Raw genomic sequence first — 24,880 nt, 5'->3', positions numbered from 1 at the left:
TCTGTTCCCACTTGTATTTAGCTGTGATGCTCAGAGGACCTTTTGCCAGACCCAAAGAGCTCTGTGTGGTTCAAAAGCTGGTCTCTCTCACCAACAGAAGTTGGTCCAATAATGGATATTGCCTCACCCACCTTATCTCAACAATAATTACAAAGTCTAGTAGTTCCCCATCACCTGGGTCCATGTTCCCAGCATGTGACTGGCAGGAATGCCACACGCTTTAGCATTCCAGAGCCATTCATTCTCCTCCTCCTGTTGAGGTGTGGGGTAGAGTCCCCTAGTGCCTCTGTCAATTATGTCACAGAGTTAGAGTTTAAGGCCAGAAGACACCATTATATCTTCTAATCTGACCTCCTGCATATCAGAGGCCACCACCACCCTAAACCCAACCATGGAAATGAGACCCACAGGAGACTAGACTATTGCGTGTCACAGGCGGAGAACAGGAGGAACTGAGGTGCACCAGTGCTCAAGGCCCCTGCAATGGCAGGGAAATTATTTCTCACTGACAACTAATAGGGTTCTCATCAGCTGCTACAGATGTCACCACAGAAGACACTTTCTTCAAACTTCATCTAAAAATTCAAACTGAGAATCTGGATTTCCCTTCAGATTTTTATCCTTTCCCCTGGTTGGTCAAACAGACCTATGTTGGTTTTGTGGCTTCCACAAGGCTCAAGACCTTGTAGGAAATTTCCTACATTTGCCTCCTATACTGACACAGCAGTTCCTGCTCCATCTAGCCTTGTGTGCGTGTTTGCCATCTTTCTGGAAGACAGAGGCAGTACAGGGGTTCAGCCACTCTGGAGTGCAGTCATGAAGTAACAGACCCCCTAGGCCTGTGACTGCTATTACTGGTAAGAGGGGTAATAAGCTCCCAAATAGAAATTATGGCTCTGAAATTTTACCATCTGCTGCATGATTTTTATGTGTAAGTCTGGTCCAGTTACCTTTTTAACATGCTGTAGTATGATGGTAGGTTTACAGAAAGCATGTCCCTCCTCAGGTACAACTGAAGGGATTAAAATTATTAACAACTAGTTATTTGCTGAAGGTCAATAGTGTCTCCTCCTAGAGGTAAATGAGATCAATCCCTACAAAGCATATTATATATGCATGTGAGAGGCAAGCCCATCACTTCCCAGCGCACAGTACTACAATAGTCTTTACTCCACATACATTTAAAGAATGACATTATGAACAATCTATGTAGATACTCCCTTGTGAGCTATAAAAGTAGCCAAGGATAAAGAGAAATCATTACTACTAGCCAGTCTGTTATTAGTTGGCTAATATGTTATGGATAAGTGCTGATTATTAACCATAACAGCTGTAGCATTATATTGGGCGCATTATATTATATATATATTATATTAGCAGTGACTCAATTATGCACATAATCACAAAATGTGAGTGAAAATCAGAGGGTCAGAGACTGAAACCACCAGCATAGTCTCTGTTAACTTCAGAAATGTGCAAAAGCAACAGAAGAAAGGCTGTATGTAGAAGGAACAGATACTGAAGAGAGAATCTGAAAAGATTCCTTCCAAGAGCTAGGAAGCCAGGACTGTTAACTCAGAAGCCCAGTAAGTGAATATTTTAGAGCTCCAAGGGAAGTCATCCTTGAATTCCACAGCCTGAAGATAACCTGAAATAAGGCCGACTCTTCATTGTGGGAAGTCTGGGGGGTGGTGGGGAGAAGAAAGGGTTGGTCAGAAGCCCAAAAGCCCAGGAAACCACCTATCATCATGCATCACATTATCCTGTCTAGTAATGACTTTTAGAGACTGTCAAAAGCAGACTAACACGTTCACACCCAAATACAAGTAAACTATCCAATTCAAAAGCTCAGTTAAGATTGAACACATTAACTTTGTAACATGATTCCCATCAGAGCACTTTGCCTACATACAATAGGTTAATAGCATTAAGATATCTAATAGTCCAATATGATAAATACTAAATCATTTCATTGAGATCCATCCCCATAGAATGTCATACTTTTAAACCATATTCAAGTGTCTCTACCCAACTGCTTATCCTGTATTTTTCAAGTCATCTCTGAAATGTGGTATAAATCTATGAGAAACCATGTGGCTGAGTTAAAAAACCTCGAATGCCAAACAGGTTTCCATATAGTCAACTGCAATACTAATTTACTTCTGATTTCTTGTTTAATTAGTAGTAAGAGTAGAACTGTTTACTACAGAATCCTCTCTTTGAAGAGCAAGACAAACTGGGCATTTAATGGTGAATCAGCTTTCTGAAGAGTTTACAACTTTATAAGGACTAAATGGGGAACTGGATTCAGATTAATGATGGAAAACTCTCCCCACCTTCCCCAAATATCAAAGTAAAGCAAAATATTTCCCACATGACCATGAATGATGGGTTTACATTCTTATCGGTTTATTGCTTTGTACTGGAATAGTGAGAACAGAACTGATTGCAATAATGCAAAATATTCCTACACTTGAAGTGGGTGTATAAATGTATACTGTAAATTTCCAGTAGACACACAAATATGGATTTCCTTTAACACCCTATTTCAAATCTATGCAGATTCACCAGGCTAAGGCAGTAACAGATCATCATATCAAACATCTACATGTACACACACAGGATAATAGATTGGAAGGATGGAATACAAATGAGGCTCTGGTGGCTCATAAACTGTTTGTGTGCCGCTTAAGAAGGTAAAGAACCACAGAGGCCAGGAGGAAATGCACTTTTCAATTTATGGGGGGCGGAGGGGTTGGTGGGAGGCAAAGGACAGAAATAAGAATGCGTTCAACATCCCCAATTGTCAGTTTTTGAGAAATGCTTCTGCAATCCCAGGACTCATTATGCCATCCAGATGTACTGGTGAATACCAAGGACCTTTCAGTTACCTCCTGAGCTACGTCTTGCTCTCAAAGCCCTGGTCTACACTGGTGGGGAGGGAGGGAAATCGATTTAAGTTACGCGACTTCAGCTAGGTGAATAACGTAGCTGAAGTCGATGTACTTAAATCAACTTAATGTGGGGTCTCCACCGCGGTGAGTCGACTGCTGCCGCACCCCCGTCGACTCTGCCTGCACCTCTCGCGGCACTGGGGTACAGGAGTTGACGGGAGAGCACTCGGGGGGGGCGGGGGGTGTCAATTTATCGCATCTAGACTTTGATCCGGCGGGCAGCGAAGACATACCTTAAGGGTATGTCTAAACCATCCACAGAAATGAGCCTCCCAGCCCAGGTCAACAGATCTGGGCTAGCGGGGCTCACACTAGCACTCTAAAAAATAGCTGTGTGGACAGCACTTTGGAGTTGTGGCTCAGGCTCTGAAGCCCACCCTTCTCCCGAGGCTTCAGAGCCCAAGCTGCCACTTCCAAGTCCTGTCTACACAGACATCTTTGGTTAGCGGGGCTCGCACTCCAAAGGCTATCAGTTCAGGCCGGGAGGCTCACTGCCGCTGGCTGTGCGCATAGTCTATGTGAAAACAAGAGCAGTTCACAGGGAAAACAAGAGACCCTGCAAGAGTGCCAAGTGGGAAAGGTGCTGAAGGACTTTAGAACCATAGCCTATGAGTCCACACAGGATCATAAGCAGCCAAGGAAGCTGAGAAATTGATCCACTGAAGACCCTGTACTGAACTAGTGCCCTGAACTAGGCCAGCATGTGAGCAGCTACAATTGGTGGCCAAGGCTGTTAGAAAGAGCAGAGAGATTGGGAAGGAAGGAGGTGGAAAAAGTGGACAATGTGGGGAAGGGACTTCATATGGGGAAAGTGAGGCAAAGGGCGGGGGGAGACACTGAATGCATAACAACAGAGGAAGAGAAAAATGAGAACATGGTATGAAGTTAAAGGCATGAAATAAGAGAATAAGAGATGGGAACAAAAAGTGAAAGAGGCAACACAGCTCTAAGGACAGATTTATCAATATATTCATGGTTCTAGATGTTATTGCATTTCTCCAGTAGAATACGAAAACCAACACAGAAAAAAGGGAGTTGTAGCGCAACCAAAAGAGTTCTCCTCCCATCTCCTCCTTAAGTCTCAGCAAATACAATCCCAAAAGAAATTCCAAGGTTTACTGTATGTTTAGTCCTGGGGGAATTCTGAGCCAAAAATTATAAGTTCTGCACACAATATTTTAAAATTCTGCAAATTTTGTCAAACAGTATATAATCATGCCAGTTTCAATTATTTTGGTAATTTATTTCAAAATACCTGTCAGCAAGTATGTCTGTAATACAGACACACAAAAACACTCCCCTGGAGTAGAGTGTATGACAACCCAGTTCCTGTCTCTATGCCCGCCCCCCCAAGCCCAACTGGGGGGCCAGACACTCCCACCCGCTATCCCCAGAGGCTACCCTCCAGTCCCAGACACTCACACCCCCTTCCCCCTAGAGTCCAGCCATGGCTCCACATAGCCCAGACACTCACATCCCCTACCCCCCGAAGCCAGGGATACAGAGGGAGACATTGCCTGATGCTGAGTGCCAGGCTTGCATAGAGTTTCTTGCACACCGCCATCTCCTTCCTTCAGGGCATGCTGGGAACTGCAGCTGCTGGGAACCCTCCAATTCCCTCCCTCTCTTCCCCCCCAGCCTTGTCTTCTATTTGTGAGCTGGGCTCTACTGGGTCCAGTGGCCCCTTGTGTCAGCCAACAGCTCTTCAGCCCATTTCTGTAGGGGGAGGGGGGGAAAAAAAGGAAATTCTGTGTGCACATTAATTTCTGCAAAACTCTGCATTGCACAGTGGCACAGAATTCCCCCAGGAGTATATGTTGTATCATCCACCCAGAGTTACGGCAAGCTGAGTGCTGTGCTCTGCTTAAGCACGACAAGTTAATTGTTAACATGCAGTAAGAAGAGGACAGAGCATAAGTTCTCATATACCTAGAATACAGAGAGCAAAGGGGCTTATTGAACTGTATATGCTCACAGATAGGAGGTGGATACTGCTGCATCTACAGATGGCTTTCTGCAAAGAAGCTGCAGTCTTAAAGTTGTAGTACATGAATCAGCCAGACAATGACGGATGCCAAGCTAGAAAAGAGGGAGGAAAAGGCTGCGCTCTCTCAAGAATGCGGAGGTCCACCAAACACAGACAGGGGAGGGCAACAAGAAAGCTTGCCACACACTCAACAGGCAGGAAAGAAATAAAAATGGGCAAGAGGCTAGCAAAACCGAACGGTATGATTATACAGAGGGGTTGCAAATTCCATGTGAGGACCAAGGGATGAAGTTAACTACTCGTAAGAAATGAAGACGTGTGCATGCAAGATAGAACTAAATCCAAGCGTGCAAACTACTTTTGCCCAGTTGGGAAGAGCATAGCCCCTCCCCAGTCTTTCAGATGCAGGACTAAGCAAGAGGGAACAGGAAGAGCATGCCTTAATATTAATGAGAGAGATAAGAAAACCTTATTCCAATTAACTGAAAACCAAAACAATCTCATTCCTCCCTTCCCAGAAAGATTCTCAGGCCTGTAAATCTTTGGAATGCCTGAAGTCTTATGACAGCATACTTCCACATTAATAGCACATTTTGCAAACATTTTTGTGGGTATGTGCATCTGTCCTGTATGTTGGTGCTGCAGACAAGTGTGCACACTGAGATAGAGTTTCTTCTAAGGGCTGAAGGGCTATTTGTTCCCAAATATATGGTGCACAGCTTCAAACATTTAAACTATATGATGGAGAACGTTATTCTTAAGTTTATCCTTATTTGTAGGTGTGCACTATTTTGAGATATCCCTCCAACACCCAGCCACATGGGGCAAGTGTTCCCATCTGAAAAGGAACTGGATTTTGAACACATATCAATGGCAAAATAATTCAGGTCACCCCAACCACCACATCTGTACAATCCGTAGAACATTCTTTGTCTGGAGGCTACAGGGAGCGTGATCTACCCCCAAACCAACATTACTGCACCTCAGAACCCCACTGTGTTGGACACTGGACAGACAGACAGAAAACGGTTCCTACCCTGAAGAACTTACAAAGAGGGCTCAGAAACCGATCTCAGCCATGAGAAAGAGACACTGAGCCAGAGCAGGTTGAGAAAGAGACCCAGGTATCCAAAAGCTTTGCTAGATGATTGAAAGCGAAAGAAGGTGCCTCAGGATGCCAGGCAAAACATTGTGCTGTGTATCAAATCCCTCCAGTTAAAGAGCTACCACCCAATTTGGTTGCTGACTGCACTACAGAGACTGTATTACCTACTTTCTACTGAACAGCCACGCTCTGTTCTGGTGCCAAGGAGACAGTGCGCGGATGCAGAAAATGGCAACAGGGGAGAAGAAAGATTGGAAACCACTGCTGGAGCAGGAACAGCTAGGAGGGTTGAAGCAACTGACAGGTACAACAGAAGAACAGACCACACCAGCCTTGAAGCTAGGGTCTCAAGAGAGTATGTAAACACTTCACTGATTAATCCTTCAAGGCGAGGATGGTGCTCAGTCAGGGCAGGGTGATCCCTTTAACCCTAGTTAAAAGACCCCTTAGTGTTGGTCTACATTGCAGGTGGGAACATGCACCCGAGCACAGACAGAGATGCTAGTTCTGCTTGAGCTAGCACACCTCAAATAGCAGTGTGAACATTGCAGCAAGGGCAGCCACCCAAGTTCAGACAGAGGGAGTCGCACAGGCTTGCACTGCACCACCCACACTGCTATTTTTAACACACTGGCTTAAGAAGAGCTAGCATGAGTCTGTTTACCCAGGATGGGAGGCATGCTCCCAGCTGCAGTGTAAACATACCCTCAATGTCTACCCCTAAGCGCAATATTAAAGTTAAAGCTCCTGTAGCCAGCTTCAGGAGCCTACACTCCCTGCTCCAGTCAGTGGCTGGAATGCTCAGTCCTACTTCAAACAGGATGTCACGCAGGAAAATGTCACCCCAAGTCACATTAGCCTGGACTACAGGGCACACTGTGTGTATATTGACAGACTTCCAAACCCGGTCCTTGGCAATACTGGATCATTAACAAGCCTTAAAAATAAAATCTATTAAAAACAGTGACTAACTTCAAATAAAATGTCCAAACTGTGCTTGAAAAAAGTTAGATAAACAAAAAGGAGAATGTTCCATTTGGAGAGACACCAGAGATTCAGAGACCTCAGCATGCAGAAGAGAAAGAGGAGCCCAAAAAGGGACTGTTTTCTCCCTTCAGAGATGAGCATAAGCAGTGGCAACAAACCCTCCTAAGGATAGTGGTGTTAGCTATTCTGAATGCAACCGCACAGGCAACTTGCTGTGGAGAACTCTGGAAAAAGCTTTTAAGAAGAATATGATAGTCTTAAATTAGCTCCCATGCTGAGGCATGGTTTGAAAATACAGCCTGAAGGTTACTGCCTAAAGTCCTTCTATCCCAAAAACCCCACAACTCTTGAAATGTACTTAAAAGAAGCTGCTACTTTCTGTGGTCCCGATCTACACTCTTTGCACACAGCCGACTGCCACTGCTGCATAGGATGGGTTCATTAAGACTGACAGCATTTGGATGTTATTTGCCTTTTATGGTCAAAGTAATGAGAACTGACTCAATATTTGCTGTAGCTGGGCTTTGAGGATGATGCTGGAAAAAACTGGCAGCGTGCATCGTGAGTGCCCTTCCTAATCAATGTTCACTTTCAGAATAAAAAAGTTAAAATTCTAACTCAGTGGCAAAGCAAGTCCAGAATCACACTAACACCATTAAACAGTGTGATCTGACAGGAAAATTAAGAGAAAACGTTTGACCATTAAACTGACAAGACAGGAAAGTCAGAGCTATAGCACAGGGAATTGCAAACTTTTTTATAGTTTGAACTTCACTTTAGTATAGAGATTACACTGGCAACTTCTGACCCAATTTATAGTCATATAAGATCCCTGTATGCAATTACAACAATTGCTTAGCTGTTACCACTCAAGAAAGATCTTGCAGCCATTGTGGAGAGTTCTCTGAAAACATCCACTCAATGTGCAGTGGCAGTCACAAAACCAAACAGGATGCTGGGAATCATTATGAAAGGGAGAGATAAGACAGAAAATATCAAATTGCCGCTATACACATGATACGCCCAGATCTTGAATACTGCGCACAGACGTGGTCGCCCCATCTCAAAAAAAGATATTAGAATTGGAAAAGGTTCAGAAAAGGGCAACAAAAATGATTAGGGGTATAGAACAGCTGCCATATGAGGCGAGATCAATAAGACTGGACTTTTCAGCTTGGAAAAGGGGGGATATAGACGTCTATAAAATCATGACTGATGTGGAGAAAGTAGATAAGGAAGTGTTATTTACTCCTTCTCATAACACAAGAACTAGGGGCTATCAAATGAAATTAACAGGCAGCAGATTTAAAAACAAACAAAGGAAGTATTTCTTCACACAACACAGTCAACCTGTGGAACTCCTTGCCAGAGGATGTTGTGAAGGCCAAGATGACAACAGGGTTCAAAAGAGAATTAGATAAATTCATGGGAGGATAGGTCCGTCAATGGCTAGTAGCCAGGATGGGCAGGAACGGTGTTCTTAGCCTCTGTTTGCCAGAAGCTGGGAATGAGCGACAGGGGATGGATCACTTGTTCTGTTCATTCCCACTGGGACACCTGGCATTGGCCACTGTCAGAAGACAGGATACTGGGCTAGATAGACCTTCGGTCTGAGCCAGTATGGCTGTTCTTATGCTTACACTACAAAACATGTGTTTATTTTAGCTTTAACATAATTTAGTAGGTGAATTGGAGAAGGAGCTAAATCTCTTCAGATACTCATGTCAAGCACCTCTGTTATAGCATATGTACAAACACCCTCTGCTTGACACTGCTGATTAAAGGACATATATTACACACAGTGATGGAAGATAAAGTGGAAAGTTTCAGTATTAAAAAGGGATCTGCACGTTTAAATGGCACTGACCCTTCAGTTTGTGTTGAATGCCTGAAATAAGAGGGATAATTAAAAAAAACGAAAAAAAAGAGTTCTAAGATTCCCCCCTCCCACCACCAGTTTGTTTAGCTCCTCCGAAGTCACACCAGATGGCCCAGAATTCAACGTTCTGTATCATCACAGCTCCCACTAACCCGCACCAGGGTTAATTCTCTCTTTGAAAATAAACCTTTGAAAGACCCTTTTTAGGTTGCACTCTTATGCGTAACTTAACTAGGCTTTCATATGCAGGAAATCAGATCAGTGGGTAATTTTTATCTACATTATATGTGCTACAGTGCAAGAATGAACTGAGGACAGTTGCAGTCTGAGCTGTGAATATCGTCTGTTTTGTTAGTTAACAAATCAGATCCTTGGAAATTTACATTAAAAATTACATTTTTATTACTGTATAAAGGGAAGTAGAAGGGCTCACTCAGAATTTCTAAAACATGCACCATTGGCTCAAGAGTAATTATTTTAAAACCATGGAACTTGTATAAATAGCTTAATATGTAGAGTTTAAATAGTTTGGCATAAGCTTGTTAGGTTTACATTTTAACAGGCTAATTAAAGTCATGTAAATATGCATCAGGGATACTCAAAATGTGCAGTATTTACAAAGCAATCCAATCAATCATTCCTTGGCTATTCTAGCTTGCCACTCAAGTTTGTGTTTAAACAAGCTTTTAGAAAGTGGACTCATTAAAATGCAAGTCACAATGTGACAGTTGGAGACATTGTTCCTCTAGAAAAAATCCAATGAAGTTTTGTTGAAAAACAGTTACTGCAACTGATCAATAGCTATTTAAACAGCATATATTTATTAGCTAAACCCTCCCCTTAATGTTTCTACAGCTTTTCAAAAAGTCAAAACATATTGAAGTATATGACCATAAGATTTTCCATGAGCAGCCTGTTATTATTCATTAGTGTGGATTAATAGATGCAGCTGCTAGATGGGTAACTACTGGACTCAACGTTTTTAGCATAAACCCTTTTATTACTATTTGTATTACAAAGAACACCTCCTAGGGCTTAATCCTGGCTATTCTGTGCTCAACATGAACCTCTTTCAGGATAACTTCACTGCCACTTAACCAGCCGAGGATCATCCCTTTGGATACAGGATGGAGCAGGTCCTCAAGGAATCAATTCTTAAGCACTTAGAGGAGAGGAAAGGGATCAGGAAGAGTCAGCATGGATTCACCAAGGGCAAGTCATGCCTGACTCATCTAATTGCCTTCTATGACGAGATAACAGGCTCTGTGGATGAGGGGAAAGCGGTGGACGTGTTGTTCCTTGACTTTAGCAAAGCTTTTGACACGGTCTCCCACAGTATTCTTGCCAGCAAGTTAAAGAAGTATGGGCTGGATGAATGGACTATAAGGTGGGTAGAAAGTTGGTTAGATTGTCGGGCTCAACGGGTAGTGATCAATGGCTCCATGTCTAGTTGGCAGCCGGTATCAAGTGGAGTGCCCCAAGGGTCGGTCCTGGGGCCGGTTTTGTTCAGTATCTTCATAAATGATCTGGAGGATGGTGTGGATTGCACCCTCAGCAAGTTTGCAGATGACACTAAACTGGGAGGAGTGGTAGATACTCTGGAGGGTAGGGATAGGATACAGAGGGCCCTAGACAAATTAGAGGATTGGGCCAAAAGAAATCTGATGAGGTTCAACAAGGACAAGTGCAGAGTCCTGCGCTTAGGACGGAAGAATCCAATGCACTGCTACAAACTAGGGACCAAATGGCTTCGCAGCAGTTCTGCAGAGAAGGACCTAGGGGTTACAGTGGATGAGAAGTTGGATATGAGTCAACAGTGTGCCCTTGTTGCCAAGAAGGCCAATGGCATTTTGGGATGTATAAGTAGGGGCATTGCCAGCAGATCGAGGGACGTGATTGTTCCCCTCTATTCAACATTGGTGAGGCCTCATCTGGAGTACTGTGTCCAGTTTTGGGCCCCACACTACAAGAAGGATGTGGAAAAATTGGAAAACGTCCAGCGGAGGGCAACAAAAATGATTAGGGGACTGGAACACATGACTTATGAGGAGAGGCTGAGGAAACTGGGGATGTTTAGTCTGCGGAAGAGAAGAATGAGGGGGGATTTGGTAGCTGCTTTCAACTACCTGAAAGGGGGTTCCAAAGAGGATGGCTCTAGACTGTTCAGTGGTAGCAGATGACAGAACAAGGAATAATGGTCTCAAGTTGCAGTGGGGGAGATTTAGGTTGGATATTAGGAAAAACTTGTTCACTGGGAGGGTGGTGAAACACTGGAATGCGTTACCTAGGGAGGTGGTGGAATCTCCTTCCCTAGACGTTTTTAAGGTTAGGCTTGACAAAGCCCTGGCTGGGATGATTTAATTGGGGATCGGTCCTGCTTTGAACAGGGGGTTGGACTAGATGACCTCCTGAGGTCCCTTCCAACCCTGATATTTTATGATTCTATGGTACAGCATTCATTCCCCTTTGAAATCCAGCCATTTAACTGTTCCCTGCTTTTAAAACAGCTAAAGATTTTCCAATTTTGAGGTGTTTGGTATTATCACTGTCTTCCCTTTCCTCTGCCCACAATCCCACCTACCCCCACATCCTCAGTTGTCCTGTCTGTAGTTTTTTAAAATTGTATTTATTCCCATTCTGTATAGCACCCCTATTGTTTTATAAACAAGTCATTTCCCCCACACTTTTGTGCCAGTCATTGTTCAAGAGTGCCAAATAAAATTACTAACAGTCAAACAAGGTTGGGGGAAGAGTTCCCCACATCAGCTGTAACACCCGACTTACTACAAAGATGACTGCGAGAGAGCCTGGCTGCATGCAAAAGAGACAACTTAGCCTAATAAGGAAACATCAACCCCAGGAATGAAAAAGTTACTTGGTCCCAATAAAGGAGGCCCCCACGCATGTGTACAAATCAAGCCGGAAAAGAACAAGAAACTAAATATTTAGTGTGCATAATTTATATTTAATTTTCATCCAAACTCAGCTGAACAGTAGGTGAGAAGTTAGATACACTTAGGGCCTGATCCAGAGACCAGAGTAACCTGAAAGACACCCATTAACTTCAGGGGGCTTTGAATCAAGCCCTAAAAGTTTTCTCCCTTGAAAAGAAGCTCCTCTGGAGTTGCTACAAACAAAAAAGTTTAGAAGTGACCTTTCCCACCTCGGGGTCCTACTTCTGATCTCAAGGCTCCAAAGATCACATGGAGCAGAGGGGGCTTGCAGACTCAGTGTAAAGAAGGAACAGAGTACTCTCAGATAAGTTGTGGGTGAGGTCTGACACCAAGTTAACATTTGAATAGATTATACGTTATTTTGAGTATTTCTTTAAAATGGCCATGCAATTTCCCCCATGCAGAAAGGTAGATAATATAGCAGAGGGAACTAGCCTCCATCTGTCAGATTCTGTGCAACAGAAGAATTCATCTTAATAAAAGAAAAACACCACACACATACACACACCAAAAATACTAGAGTCGCGCAGCAAAGCTGTGTCTCGAGTGGGTTCTCATGTCCCACAGGTTTCTGAACAGAACAAGCATTTCCGAATAGATATTCTCTACAGTCTAATCTGGGAAGAGCAGACAGAACCAAGGAACCAGTTTCCCCTCTCTCATTTCACAGCAGCAAGAGAGCAACAAACTTGACTTTGCAGACAAGTTTCTCTCAAAGAAACAACGCACTACTCAGAACCTGAAGGGTAATGATAGCTCCTTTCAGAGCTAAAGCTTATATTTGGTAGATCAGGTCTGCTGGCAGGTTGGCTTTTTCCTCTCCCACTCTTTAAATAAAGAGATACAGTTTCTTTTTTCCCCTCACAGCATCATTCACCTTCAATTTACTAAGCATGTTGTTTCTGCTTTTGGCAGCATTTCATGCTCCACAAACTACTCCTCCTGCTCACCTTTTACTACGATGCCAGGTTAAGAAGAACACAAGCACACTTCCAGTCATACATTCACCTTTGTTCAAATATTTTATTGATTTTCATTGCCAGGTGGAAGTGTAGCAATGCATGCATCTCTCTGAAAAATACAGCAACATTACATGGAAATAATTTCATGATCTCTAGATAATTTTTTTTTATTACTATTTCACTTAACATTTATATTGCGGGAGTGCCTAGAAGTGCCAATCAGGCCAGGGTCCCATTGTGCTGAACACTGTATAAGCAGCACATAGTCATGGCTCACGTGTGCTCTATGGCACAACAGGACCAAACTCTGCTGCAAACATTTTATTCCCCGCCACCTCCAATAGCTCATAGTTGGAAATACTCACTGACGTACAGTCAGTCAATGATTGATTTCTTCACTGCATTCTCCAGACAGCCCAGTTCTATGGCAGCAATTACTACATTATCTCGGTGGTCCAGCTCAGAGACTTCTTACTCCACTCAGCATGTGCCAGAGACAGAGAGAACTTGTAGTCTGTTTCAGTGGTGCACCTAGTGCTCTAGTCACTAGGCAGCCTAGCTATCTGTGCCTACACACTTCTTGGATCCGAACAGGACTCCAGTTCTTGCTCTATAGAACGGTGAAGAGAGCATGCACTGTAACCCAAATAATTCCCCATTGTGGCGAAAGTGGCAGCTACAGGCAAGTTCATGCAGCGCATGGGTAGCTTGGGAAAATGGCAAATTCCATGGCCACACAATCACAGAGTCCATGAAACATTAAGTGAGATGACGGGGGCAGTTCACACCTCTGAATTATTCTTTGAGGCTCTTGGCAGACTCAGACAGCTATTGGTTTATACTCAGGTCACATCGTCAAAAGTTATCTTCACAACTGTAAGGTCACAAAACTTTTAATTAAAAGTGGAGATAATGGATCTCATGTTCAGCAACAGGTGAATTCTGCAGAAAAATTTCTTGATTGCAGAATCATGGAATATATAGGGGCCTGGATATAAGCAGCAACATAACTTGTCCCAAAGAGCATACCAAAAACAAACAAAAAAAAAACAAACAAAAGCATACGGAGATGACAACTGGGGAGAAAAGAAGGAACAGTCCATAGCATTGACTTTATAAACCAAAGTTACAGCCGTGAACACAATTCGCCCCTCCTCCAGGTTAGACTGACTCTTCTTGCAGAAGAGTCATTCTGCCGTTTTGTTTCACCTTGTCCTGATCTACTGCAGATATCACATATACTTTAGGTATCCATTCTTCCATAGGATCGGAGATATTCTGGTAGTACTTTCACTTATGTTGCTCCATCTATTCAGCTACCTTCATTTTACAATCATCTGGCAACTTGAACATGGAGGCTGTCTCCTCCATTGAATATCTTCCCTATAGTCCTCAGTGTCCAGTTTTATACAGTATAACTGATTTGCTTTTTTCTTAGATAGCTATTGTCATTTATTTCAACAGGCACAGTGTGCACTTGGCTTCACAGTAGCTAGCCTGTTACATTTAACTTTGCAGGTTCTGGCACAGTTTTTATTCTCAATATGCTTTTATTTGATCAGCATTTCAGTGGGATCTTAGGTGGTCAAAAAAATGTTAGTATCAAAAGATAAGGAACTTAGATTTGAGTCACCTATTCATCAGCAGTAGGAAGCCACCTTCTCCGAGAAGAATGTTTATACATGTTAAGGTATTGAAATACTGATTTTTGCGTCCATTACTTAATTTAATAGATTTTACTGCCTGAAGGGACTATTACAATACTGTAACCTGACCTCCTGCATAAAACAGACCATGGAATTTCACTCCATAATTCCTGCATCAAGCCCATAAGTTCTGGTTGAGCTAGAGCATATCTTTTCAGAAAGGAATTCACAACTCCAGGTAATGGTAAACCCCCCTCATCCCTTGGTAAATTGTTCCAATGTTACCCTCAAATATTTGAGCATAATTTCCAGTTCGCATTTGTATAGCTTCAGCTTCTAGCCAATGGATCTTGTTAAACCTTTCTTAAATTAAAAAGAGTCTTCTACTATCAGACATCTTCTCCCCATGTACATACAGACTGTGATCAAGTCACCTCTTATTCTTTGGTAAACTACACAGATTTAAGAAACAGTCACTCACTGTAAAGCGAAGTGGGTGAGGTAATAGCTTTTATTGGACCAATTTCTGTTGGCAGGTTTTTCAGACCATGAATCTTTTTTGTAGCTCCATGAAGCATTTCCAGTTTTTCCTACATTCTTTTGGAAGCATTGACAACGGAACTGGACACAGTGTTCTATTAATGGTCTCACCAATGCTGAAGACAGAAGTAATACCACCTCCCTACTCCTATTTGATATTCGCGTTTACACCTCCAAGAACCTCACTAACTCTCTTCACTGAAGCACTGCACTCAGAGCTACTATTCAGCTGCTTATCCAACCATGACCCCCAACTCCTTTTCACAGTTACTGTTTAAGAGACAGTCCCACAGCATGTGGGGCCTACATTCTCTTCCCCTAGATGTCTGACCCTGATGTCTTCTCTCAGACTCAACATCCAGTACCACCTTTCCCCTCAAACCATCAGTTTGTGGGTTTCTTAGTACTATAGCAGCCTTTGAATTCACCCATGCAAATCTTTGCCACTGCTCACTCATGAATTGTAGTTCACTTGTCCAACCTCATCTTTTCTAATATATCCTGTCTTGATGAAAGGATTGTGTGTGACTGAGGACGACAAGAGCTTTTGGCACCCTGGACTTTTCAAAATCTCTTGAGCAATAGCCTACTATGAGTAAATACTCCCACTCAGCCTAAATGTATGTTTGTAGAATTTGCCATGGTTGATGAAAGGCAATAGTATTGGACTATTTAAATTAAATAAGCACTCCAGTGTTTAGACAGAAAAGTTCCCTTCCCAGACACGGGGCTTAGCTATTTTTATTACTATCTCAGAGAAAGAGTTACTTGTGTGTGCAACCCCAGTACCTTGAAGATCCACAATGATTTACAATTTTTGATCAGACAGACACTGGCACTTCTCATGACTCGACAGAATGAAATCCTGGTTCATATTACCAACAAAGAGCCTACTTTCTCTCCTCTCAGTCACTTTGACCAGAAAAGTGAATGAAGTAAACAGTCCAAAACAGAACTTTGCTTCTAAATGCATCTCAGCTGAAAGCAAGGTTTGTTTTTGTAAACACATACAGCTAGCAATTGAAATATTTGGAAAAAAGATCATGATGGAGCACAACATGTCATGCAGAAGTACTAAGAACGGGATAGATAAAAAAAGAATCATGATTTTTTTAATTTAAATCGGAGTATTTACATGTTGCTAGTTCTTTACTTTCTTCTTATTTTATAGACTTAAATTCTAGAGTGAATGTTTTGTCCTTGTTTCTTTAGTATCTTATTAGAATTTCAACTTTTTCTGTTAAGGGATTACACACTTAAAACGCCCATCTATGCTGAACGAGATAAACCCAGGGTCTCATTAACATTGTTACTTGAGAACACCAGAAACTCAAACACAAAACTGATAAGCATATAGCCTGGGCTGCATTTGCAACCAACAAAATCCTCCAATATGTTAAACTTCCACAAGTCAGGAAAGCTGAAATGCTTGTCGACTATACCCCAAAGGGTTTGCAGTACGTCAACGTGACTTGTGCTTCTATGTCACTTAACTGCTTTTGAAAATTCCACACTTAGGTGCTTAATTTAAGACTCCTGGGGTTTTTTAAGTTTTGGCCTGGTGGTATACTGTGAGAGTATGCTACAAGTCTAATTTTTCATTGTTAATGAGGTGACTGTGTTCTGAACTAACAAAGATTTCATGCCATTAAGAGACCTTTTTAATAAAATACAGGTTTAGTCCATAATGTGTCAAGCACTTTTGCACACGCTGAAGTCAAGCATATGACTAGTCCCACTGAAGTCAATGGGACTATGTATGTGAATTAAATTACATACCGGCTTCCCTGTTTGAAGGCTCAGTGCTTGAACTTTCATTATTTTGGCCTATAGCAGTTTGCTAACTTTCACATAAGAGACCTTATCAGAAGTGTCATTTCAAAAGCAAACAAAACCCACAGCATTTATAATTTACTTTATTATAAACTTTAGTCTAAAGTTGCTATAGCACAAGTTTCCAAATTAGTTTTACGACAACTCAAGCTGATTCAAAATCTAGGATTTTTAAAATGCACGCTGAGGCATTCTGCTTTTTACTGTAGATGCCATTAAAGCAGTTAAGAGATGGGAGGGGCTCACAATCCCCTTCCTGCAGAACTGAACTGGAGTTTTATCACTGACTTCAGTGAAAGATGAATCTGACCCAAGGTTTCTATTGTTATTTTCCGTAAATAATGTAACGGATGCCAGAAAGCTGTTTTTATGGCTTCTTTTGTACTCATGATATCTAAAGTGCTTTATAAATGAACCAACTATAGGAAAACCACCATAAACTCAACTCTCAAATCAGCTTCCGGAGATTAAATAAATTTGCTAGACAGATAGTTAAAGCCTAACAGTCTTTAGATTTTTTGAATGCAACAGTCCTAAATCTTCTAGCTGATTTTTAAACTCTGGATGGATAATGTACAGTATGTACTCAAGTAACTATGTATAGACATAGGAGGAAAACCCATGGCCAAAACAGAGTACAAGTTAAAGAGTACTGCCTAACATTCCAGGACAGAAGACAAGTTGTGATGGAAAGAGGGCACACAAAGGGTTGAACTGCTCTACAATCCAGCCTCCTTCTAGAAGACTACGTCCTCTGTAACTCATGTCCCACCCAACAGCAGCTGCTCATAATAATCAGCATCCGACAGTGTAGAGGAAGCCCATAATGTGTCGCCAAGGGGCAGTTCAACAGATGGCAAAGTGACATACAACCAGAATCATTAATTAAACTGCCATATTAGTCCTACGACATGGTGCTGAAAACACTTCCTCAGTGAAAGAAGAACATTTCAGATAAACGACCGTCTGCTGTTCCCCATGTACTCACTCTAGGGTTTCTGGTCACTACTGAGTTCCAGTCAGACAGTATTATTTTTACAGCAGTTTCTTGCCCTCCAAGTTCAAGCTGGCTACGGCATGAAGTCTGAGTTGTCATCTTTCTGCATCACCACTACCTGTTCCTTCATGTAAGCACTGCACGTAAATCCAATTAAAAGCATCACCATTTTTTGGTTAAGCAGGGTTGGCAGTACTAAAACACACATTTGACAAGTCAGCTCAGCAAATAGGACCTTCAAGCCAGACAAGCAACAACCAACTACACACGAAATATACAAAAAGCATCAGTTACTTGCAGGAAGGAGTAACATGGACACTTGATTTTTTGGGGGGATAGGGATTTCATTCAAGAACAAACCCTGACATGAACCTGGACTGAACATCAAAAATGTTTGATGATAAAACAGTCTCTCTCAAAAAATATATTTAAGTTCTAGTGCTTCCTTCTCCATCTACTTTTGTGCTGGACATCTGAGTTCAGCAGTTCACAGTTTTTAATTTACTTATTCACAGAAAATATTTTTTCCTCAGTCCTGTTTTCTTTTGACAGCAGAGTGCTCCAGGGAGAACTAAATTGCTACATTACCTTACATCATTCTCATTTAAAAGAAAAAAAATGTTTAAATTTTGAAGGCAAGTATGTGTGTTTGGTAGGAGGATAAGATTTCAGCATTGTTCGGAGCAGTACTCACTTCTAACTTTTTCTCTTTCTCTGTCAATACATCCTTCTGGTTCTGGGTGTACTCAATCAGCATGCGTGCCAGCTGGCGTCGGTCTTCCAACTCTGCTGCCAGCCGCCCGTTATACTCGGCTAGTAACAAACATGCTTCATCCACCGTTTTCGAAAGACGTTCTGCTGCCTCTTTGTCTACATGCAAAGGTGGTAAAAATGTACATGGACTCAGCTAAAACCCTTTTATGCTTTGAAAAAAGGCTCTAATCCAACAACCACATGCACAACATTTTATTCACAAGAGTTATCCAGGGGTTAAAAGAAAATAGTTGTAATCAAGAGATTTAAGGGGCACCCAAAAACTGCTAAGACTAACAACCTGAAAACGGAAGATTTTAAACACAGAACCAGATGGTCACATTTTTAGTCTTGCAGATCCAACAGTGAGGTCTGAGCTACACTTAAAAACTAGCTCAACCTAGCTACGTCACTCAGGAATGCAAAATAATTCATACCCTGAGTGCCACAGTTAGGTTGATCTAACCCCCTGTAGATGCAGTCAGGTTGAGAGAAGATTTTTTCTGTCAACTACACTACCGCCTCCTGGAGAGGAGGATTAACTACACTGATGGGAAAAACCCCTTCTGTTGCTGAAGGGAGAATCTACACTACAGAGCCATGCTGGTACAGCTGCAGCGCCACAACTGTGCCGCTGTTGCAATTGTGCTCACACTCCCTTAGAAGTTGTTTCTGTGGATCTTTTATGAGCTATTATACTAGAATATTAGCTTACAGTAACAGAATGTGTTCTGTCACATCATGGGGCCCTAGCATTCATGCCAGATGTGCACTGTATGATGGACCTTATGCCTGTGAATATTTATCAACACACAGAACACACGCTTACACATAAATACACACTTGTCCTTCTCACAGCTGGACATGATGAGCACACACTACGAAGAGTTGAATAAGTGGTAGTCCTCATAGAATTCTAAAATTAAAAGTTAGGAATACTTTCAAAACCAAGAGTCAAAATCAATTCTGTTTGCATGTGCTCCCAGGTTCTTAAGCAAATATTGTTCAAACATGGGTGCATACATTTATATGCACCCACATATTCATGGTCAGCACATCTGAGCACCCACTTCCTATTGCAGTCAAAGGGAGTTGCAGGTACTCAGCTTGGGGTGGGAGGGGAGAAGAAGAGAGAGAAATCAGGCCACTTAAAATACATAAATATATATTTAATGCTTAACTTTCAGCACCCGAGTTTGAATATTCTGGCTCTAGTTTCTTTTCAGAACTACAAAATGAAGCCGTCAGAAGTTGGTTGAGGAAAGGACAGTGAATACAGGTTCTCCAAGTATAAAAATCCTTGTAAACACATTTTGGTTTGGGCCCAAGGAATGGAAGGAGAGATGTAAATCTTACCTCCAACCGCATGCCAGAAGATTTTTACCTGCTAACTGTTAGGGAGCTATAAAGCTGGCAGGCATAAAGGGCACGAGGTGCATCCATCCTGCTCATTATAGTCTTGAAAGTCAAATCCCTCTACGCTCATTTTCATTCATCTTCTAGCTTCTTACCTGTAATTTTCTCCAGCAGTGACACATCTTGAACTTCTTGTGGCAGCGAGGCAATTTTCTGCCGCACTGTGGCATCTCCTGATGCTGCATTTTCCAGGTCCTGCAGGGCTTTGATCAAGTCCTCAGTCTGCAGGATGGAAAGACAAAAAACAGACAGTTTTCAAATGGAGTCGCAGGTAACTGCAGCACTGCCAAGTTCTAAACAGGACTACTGCTAAGCCATTTTCTCTAGCTATTGTCATTGCACTACAGGCTGAATCACTTACCTTTTAAAGTGCTCCTTAGTGTCCTACTTTCTCCTTACACTCAGTACTGCAGCAAGTAGCTGTCCACAGTATCCACAAAACTCTAAAATAACCAAAAAACTATGGACTTTTGCATAAGTCCAATACAATTATCTTAACTGGTACATTGCAGTGGACATTCATCCAATTAAGAGAAGAGGACATTTAAAAACAAGTCTGAAAAGATGGAGGACAACACTATGCAGATTAGAGGAATAAAAATATTCTTTACATTTCACTTCCGCATTTCGTCTATTTCTTTTCATCTCAATATTTTGCCTTAGAGGATTGTTTTTATTTTGCCTTGACCAAGAGGCAAATTTACATGCAAATTTATCCAACAGCGTACATGCACCTTGGGATAATGTGGAGGGGGCACATTTTATAAATCCAAAAGGTTCAGAAAGGCTAGTTTATTTAATAACACCAGTTAAGCACCACATACTCACTTGGCCCCAGCTAAAGAGCATCCCTTTTAAAGCAGACTTTAAAGCCATTGCCATTCCTTCACTAGCTCAACTGATTCTTTGGGAATATAATTGCAATACAATTGACTGATATTGTACTCCATGAATCCTGTTCTGCCAGTTTTATTTAGTTCTTTGCAATAAAAGTGAGTGACTGGGCAACAGAATGGCAGATGAAATTCGGTGTTGATAAATGCAAAGTAATGCACATTAGAAAACATCATCCAAACTATACATATTAAATGATGGGGTCTAAATTAGCTGTTACCACTCAACGATCTTACAGTCACTGTGGACAGTTCTCTGAAAACATCCACTCAATGTGCAGCAGCAGTCAAAATAGCTAACAATGTTGGGAATCATGAAGAAAGGGATAGATAAGACAGAAAATATCATATTACCTCTATATAAATCTATGGTACACCCACATCTTGAATACTGTGTGCTGATGTGGTCGCCCCATCTCAAAAGATATATTGGACTTGGAAAAGGTTCAGAAATCATCCTAAAATTATTAGGAGTATGGAACAGCTTCTGTGTGAGGAGAGATGAATAAGCCTAGGACTTTTCAGCTTGGTAAAGAGATGACCCAGGAAGGATATGATAGAGGTCTATAAAATCATGACTGGGGCGGAGAAAGTAAATAAGGAAGAGTTATTTACTCCTTCTAATACACAAGAACTAGGGGCCACCAAATGAAATTAATAGGCAGCAGGTTTAAAACAAACAAGGAAGTATTTCTTCACACAACACAGTCAACCTGTGGAACTCCTTGCCAGAGGATACTGTGAAGGCCAAAAGAGAATTAGATAAATTCCTGGAGGATAGGTCCATCAATGGCTATTAGCCAGGATGACAGGGATAATGTCCCTAGCCTCTGTTTACCAGAAGCTAGGAATGGGCAACAGGGGATGGATCACTTGATGATTCCCTGTTCTGTTCATTCCCTCTGGGGCACCTGGCACTGGCCGCAGTCAGCAGACAGGATACTGGGCTAGATTGACCTTTGGTCTGACCCAGTATAGCCATTCTGATGTTAACAATCAGCAAGTGGAATGGCCACTGAGAAAGACCCACCAGTGCAACTGACCATACCCACATTGCTTTTACTAACCTAGTCAAAAGGAGAATCTGAGTGATAGCATTAATAGGAGCGAGACGTTAAGCAGGAAAACCTCAAATATTCAGTTTTATTTTGTTTTAAAAAGCATTCAAGGATTTGATGATTTTGCTGGCATTAGCTAGGCTAACTTTGTAGTGCTGATTTTTATCCTCCACTTTCAGTAATTAATTTTTTAGGCACACATTCAAAACTTTCATTATAAAAATACACAAATTTCTTAACACGCACCCTTTCACTGTTTATGCTGGTTTGAAGAACCAGAAGATGTTCACTGTCTGCTTGACATACATACTTCCTTGTAAGCTACATAATGATTTCCAATAAGTGACAAATTAAACGTGTGTTAAAACAAGCCAAAAGCTGTAAGCAATCTGCAGTAAAAGCTCTCATTTCCTCGGCTCATGTAATTTGGTAGTATTTACGCCACCCATCTGGCAGACTGTTTAACTCTTCACCTTCCTTCAAATAGCCACAGATTTAACAAAAGGCCAATTGTAGCCTTAAAGAGAAGAGTTTTGATTATAGTGTCTATTTCATTTCTGTTATCTCCGTGTCATTAACGCTACACTCCAGCCAGTCTCAAACTAAGGTTCAAATCTTCTCAACTGACTTTAGTTTCCAACTCCATATAAATCTATTTAATGCTGATCTTTTGCAGCTACAGGGTATATAAAACTTGCTGTTGGTTTCTTTGTCAGGCTGTACTCTACCTGAAACCCAAATGAAATTTCTTGAGTCAATGTTCGTGCACTGGATTTGAGAGTTCATGGGTCAATATATAAAAAGCTTTTTATATATCTTCTGTTTTTTCCTTTAAAAAAAAAAAGGAAACAAAAACAAGACACACTGGCAGTAGTGCAAGGGCCTTGGCTCGGTCTAGATTAAGTCACACCTACCCAGGTTTTTATTGTTAAGGATAACTTCTGGAATGGCATTCACACCAGAATGCATTTATAATCCCTTCCTCTTGCCCACTACAAAACAGACAACCCAGTGGTTTAATAAAACTGTTCTGTTACACATTGGCTTCCCAAGCGTAAATTGTATTTCTCCATTAATTACATTTTACTTGTTAATGGCTCCATCTTGTGGCTGTGTCTTTATAAGAGGTCACCTTTCACAATTTCTCAGATCCTTAGCCCTCCAAACATACCAGTAATGGCCCAGTGCTGGGGTCCTGGGGCGAGTAGCTCCCAGGGTAATCCTCATCTTCTTCCTCTTGTATTTGCTGAAACGTCCGCTTCAAGGACTTTTTCTCCTCTGTAACTGTAGACACACACAGTCTCAATACAAGCCATTCAAGCCTGATGTCATTTGTGCATTCACAGAATCTTAACTATCTACATTTTCAAAAGTTATACCAGATGCTTTCATGAGCTCTACAGAGGGTCAATCTACAATTTAATGTTCTTTACAGAGGGCTAATCTATGCATCACTTTCAGAATGATCAGCAGCATAAGGGCAAAAGAATGATCACTTACAGTAACTGAAGTTCTTTGAGACTGTAGTGAGACCTATGAACAAAAGCAGATGTACGCACAAGCCTGGAATATTCTGGACAGCAGTGTCCCTTGGGGCTGTGCATTCACCTGTGTGCTCTTATGCACCCTATAAAGGGCAAAGCACCCCAACCACCACTTAATTTCTTCACTAATAAAGAATATCCAGGCAAGAGAGGCAAGTCACAAGATGTGTGGACAAAACCATCTCAGAGAATTCCAGTTACTGAAAGTTAAGTAACCTCTTTCTTCAAGCATTTGTCTATGCAGATTCCATTGTAGATGAGTGACTAGCAGTTAGCACTTCTACTTGAGGGGTATCTAAATAATGACAGTAGGAGAGCCCTTCCAAACCATGAATCTGAGCTAGAAGCTGTCACAATGGAGTAGTAATAGATAAATATATGTACCGAACTCCATATAGTTGCCTTACAAGTCTCAAATGGGGGGGGTCACCTAAGCAACTATGGAGGTTGACTGAGCCTAGCAGAGTGTGCCCTAACTCAAGAAGGAAGAAGTAGTTTATCTAATGGAGTAGGAAAATCTTACTGCAGTCTGTAACCCATTTAGAGATCTTTAAGAGAAACAGCCTGCCCTTGAGACTTATCACAAAAGCACAAAGAGCCTGGATGCTTTGTGAAATGGCTTTGTACTGGAAAGAAAGAGAATAGTCCTAAGAAGGTCTAGTTTGTGGAGTTTAGCCTCAGCAGAAGAATCATGTGGTTTATGGAAAATGTGTAAATTGATTTATATGAAAATCCAAAACCACTTTCCATAAAAATGTTGGATATGGCCTGAGTCTAACTGTCTTTATGAAAACGAACTAATGGAGGACTTGACATCATAGTCTGAAATTTCACTCACCCTCTGAGCCAAGCTGATGCCATTTTAACAGAAAAGGGACATAGTAAATATTACAATCTGGGTTCAAAGGGTGGGTACATCTACGATTGGGGCTTGAATGTGGTGCTCCTGACAGGTAACTATGCCTCACTGATGGAAATGTATGAATTAGGACCTTTAAAATAAAAATAAAAATAAAAAAAAAATAAGATCTCCAGATACCATTAGGTGGGGGGAGGAAATTGAATAACTCTCAGTTGAGTGACAGAGGAATATATTAGCCAGATGAACTCTATTAGAACTAAGCAATCATGTATTTGAAACATTAGTTCAAAATAGATGGAATAGAAGATTCCACAGGCTGAAGAGGTCTCTGAATGGGACCCCAGTGAGAAATGTTTCCCCTTAACTTGGCATGTCCTTCTAACACAGGCCCTTCTGCTATGGATCAAAACCTCCCATACAGCTGCTAAGCAGCTTCTGTCCACTGAAATTTGACCAGGTAGCCTCCATGCTATCAAATGCATGGGTGCAGCACCAGGCCTTGGTTCTGAT

The 24,880-nt window shown here is 41.7% G+C and overlaps 1 protein-coding gene across 2 annotated transcripts in view; it reads right to left on the bottom strand.

Moving 5' to 3' along the window:
- RPRD1B (regulation of nuclear pre-mRNA domain containing 1B) overlaps nucleotides 1–24,880 on the bottom strand; it is a 45,864-nt gene that overhangs the window by 3,407 nt on the left and 17,577 nt on the right. The window contains exons 4-7 of one of the 2 annotated variants that reach the window (XM_037877267.2): nucleotides 23,136–23,248; nucleotides 20,109–20,235; nucleotides 18,539–18,714; nucleotides 951–1,012 (exon numbers count right to left, since the gene is read on the bottom strand). In XM_037877267.2, the coding sequence (XP_037733195.1) occupies nucleotides 951–1,012; nucleotides 18,539–18,714; nucleotides 20,109–20,235; nucleotides 23,136–23,248 (478 nt within the window). The remainder of the gene's footprint in view (nucleotides 1–950; nucleotides 1,013–18,538; nucleotides 18,715–20,108; nucleotides 20,236–23,135; nucleotides 23,249–24,880) is intronic. The other variant, XM_037877266.2, reaches the window with a different exon arrangement.

The sequence above is a fragment of the Chelonia mydas genome, chromosome 13 (assembly GCF_015237465.2).
Source record: "Chelonia mydas isolate rCheMyd1 chromosome 13, rCheMyd1.pri.v2, whole genome shotgun sequence".
Lineage (NCBI taxonomy): Eukaryota > Metazoa > Chordata > Testudines > Cheloniidae > Chelonia > Chelonia mydas.
Note: the sequence above shows the minus strand (reverse complement) of the source record. Positions and strands in the feature narration are given on the sequence as shown.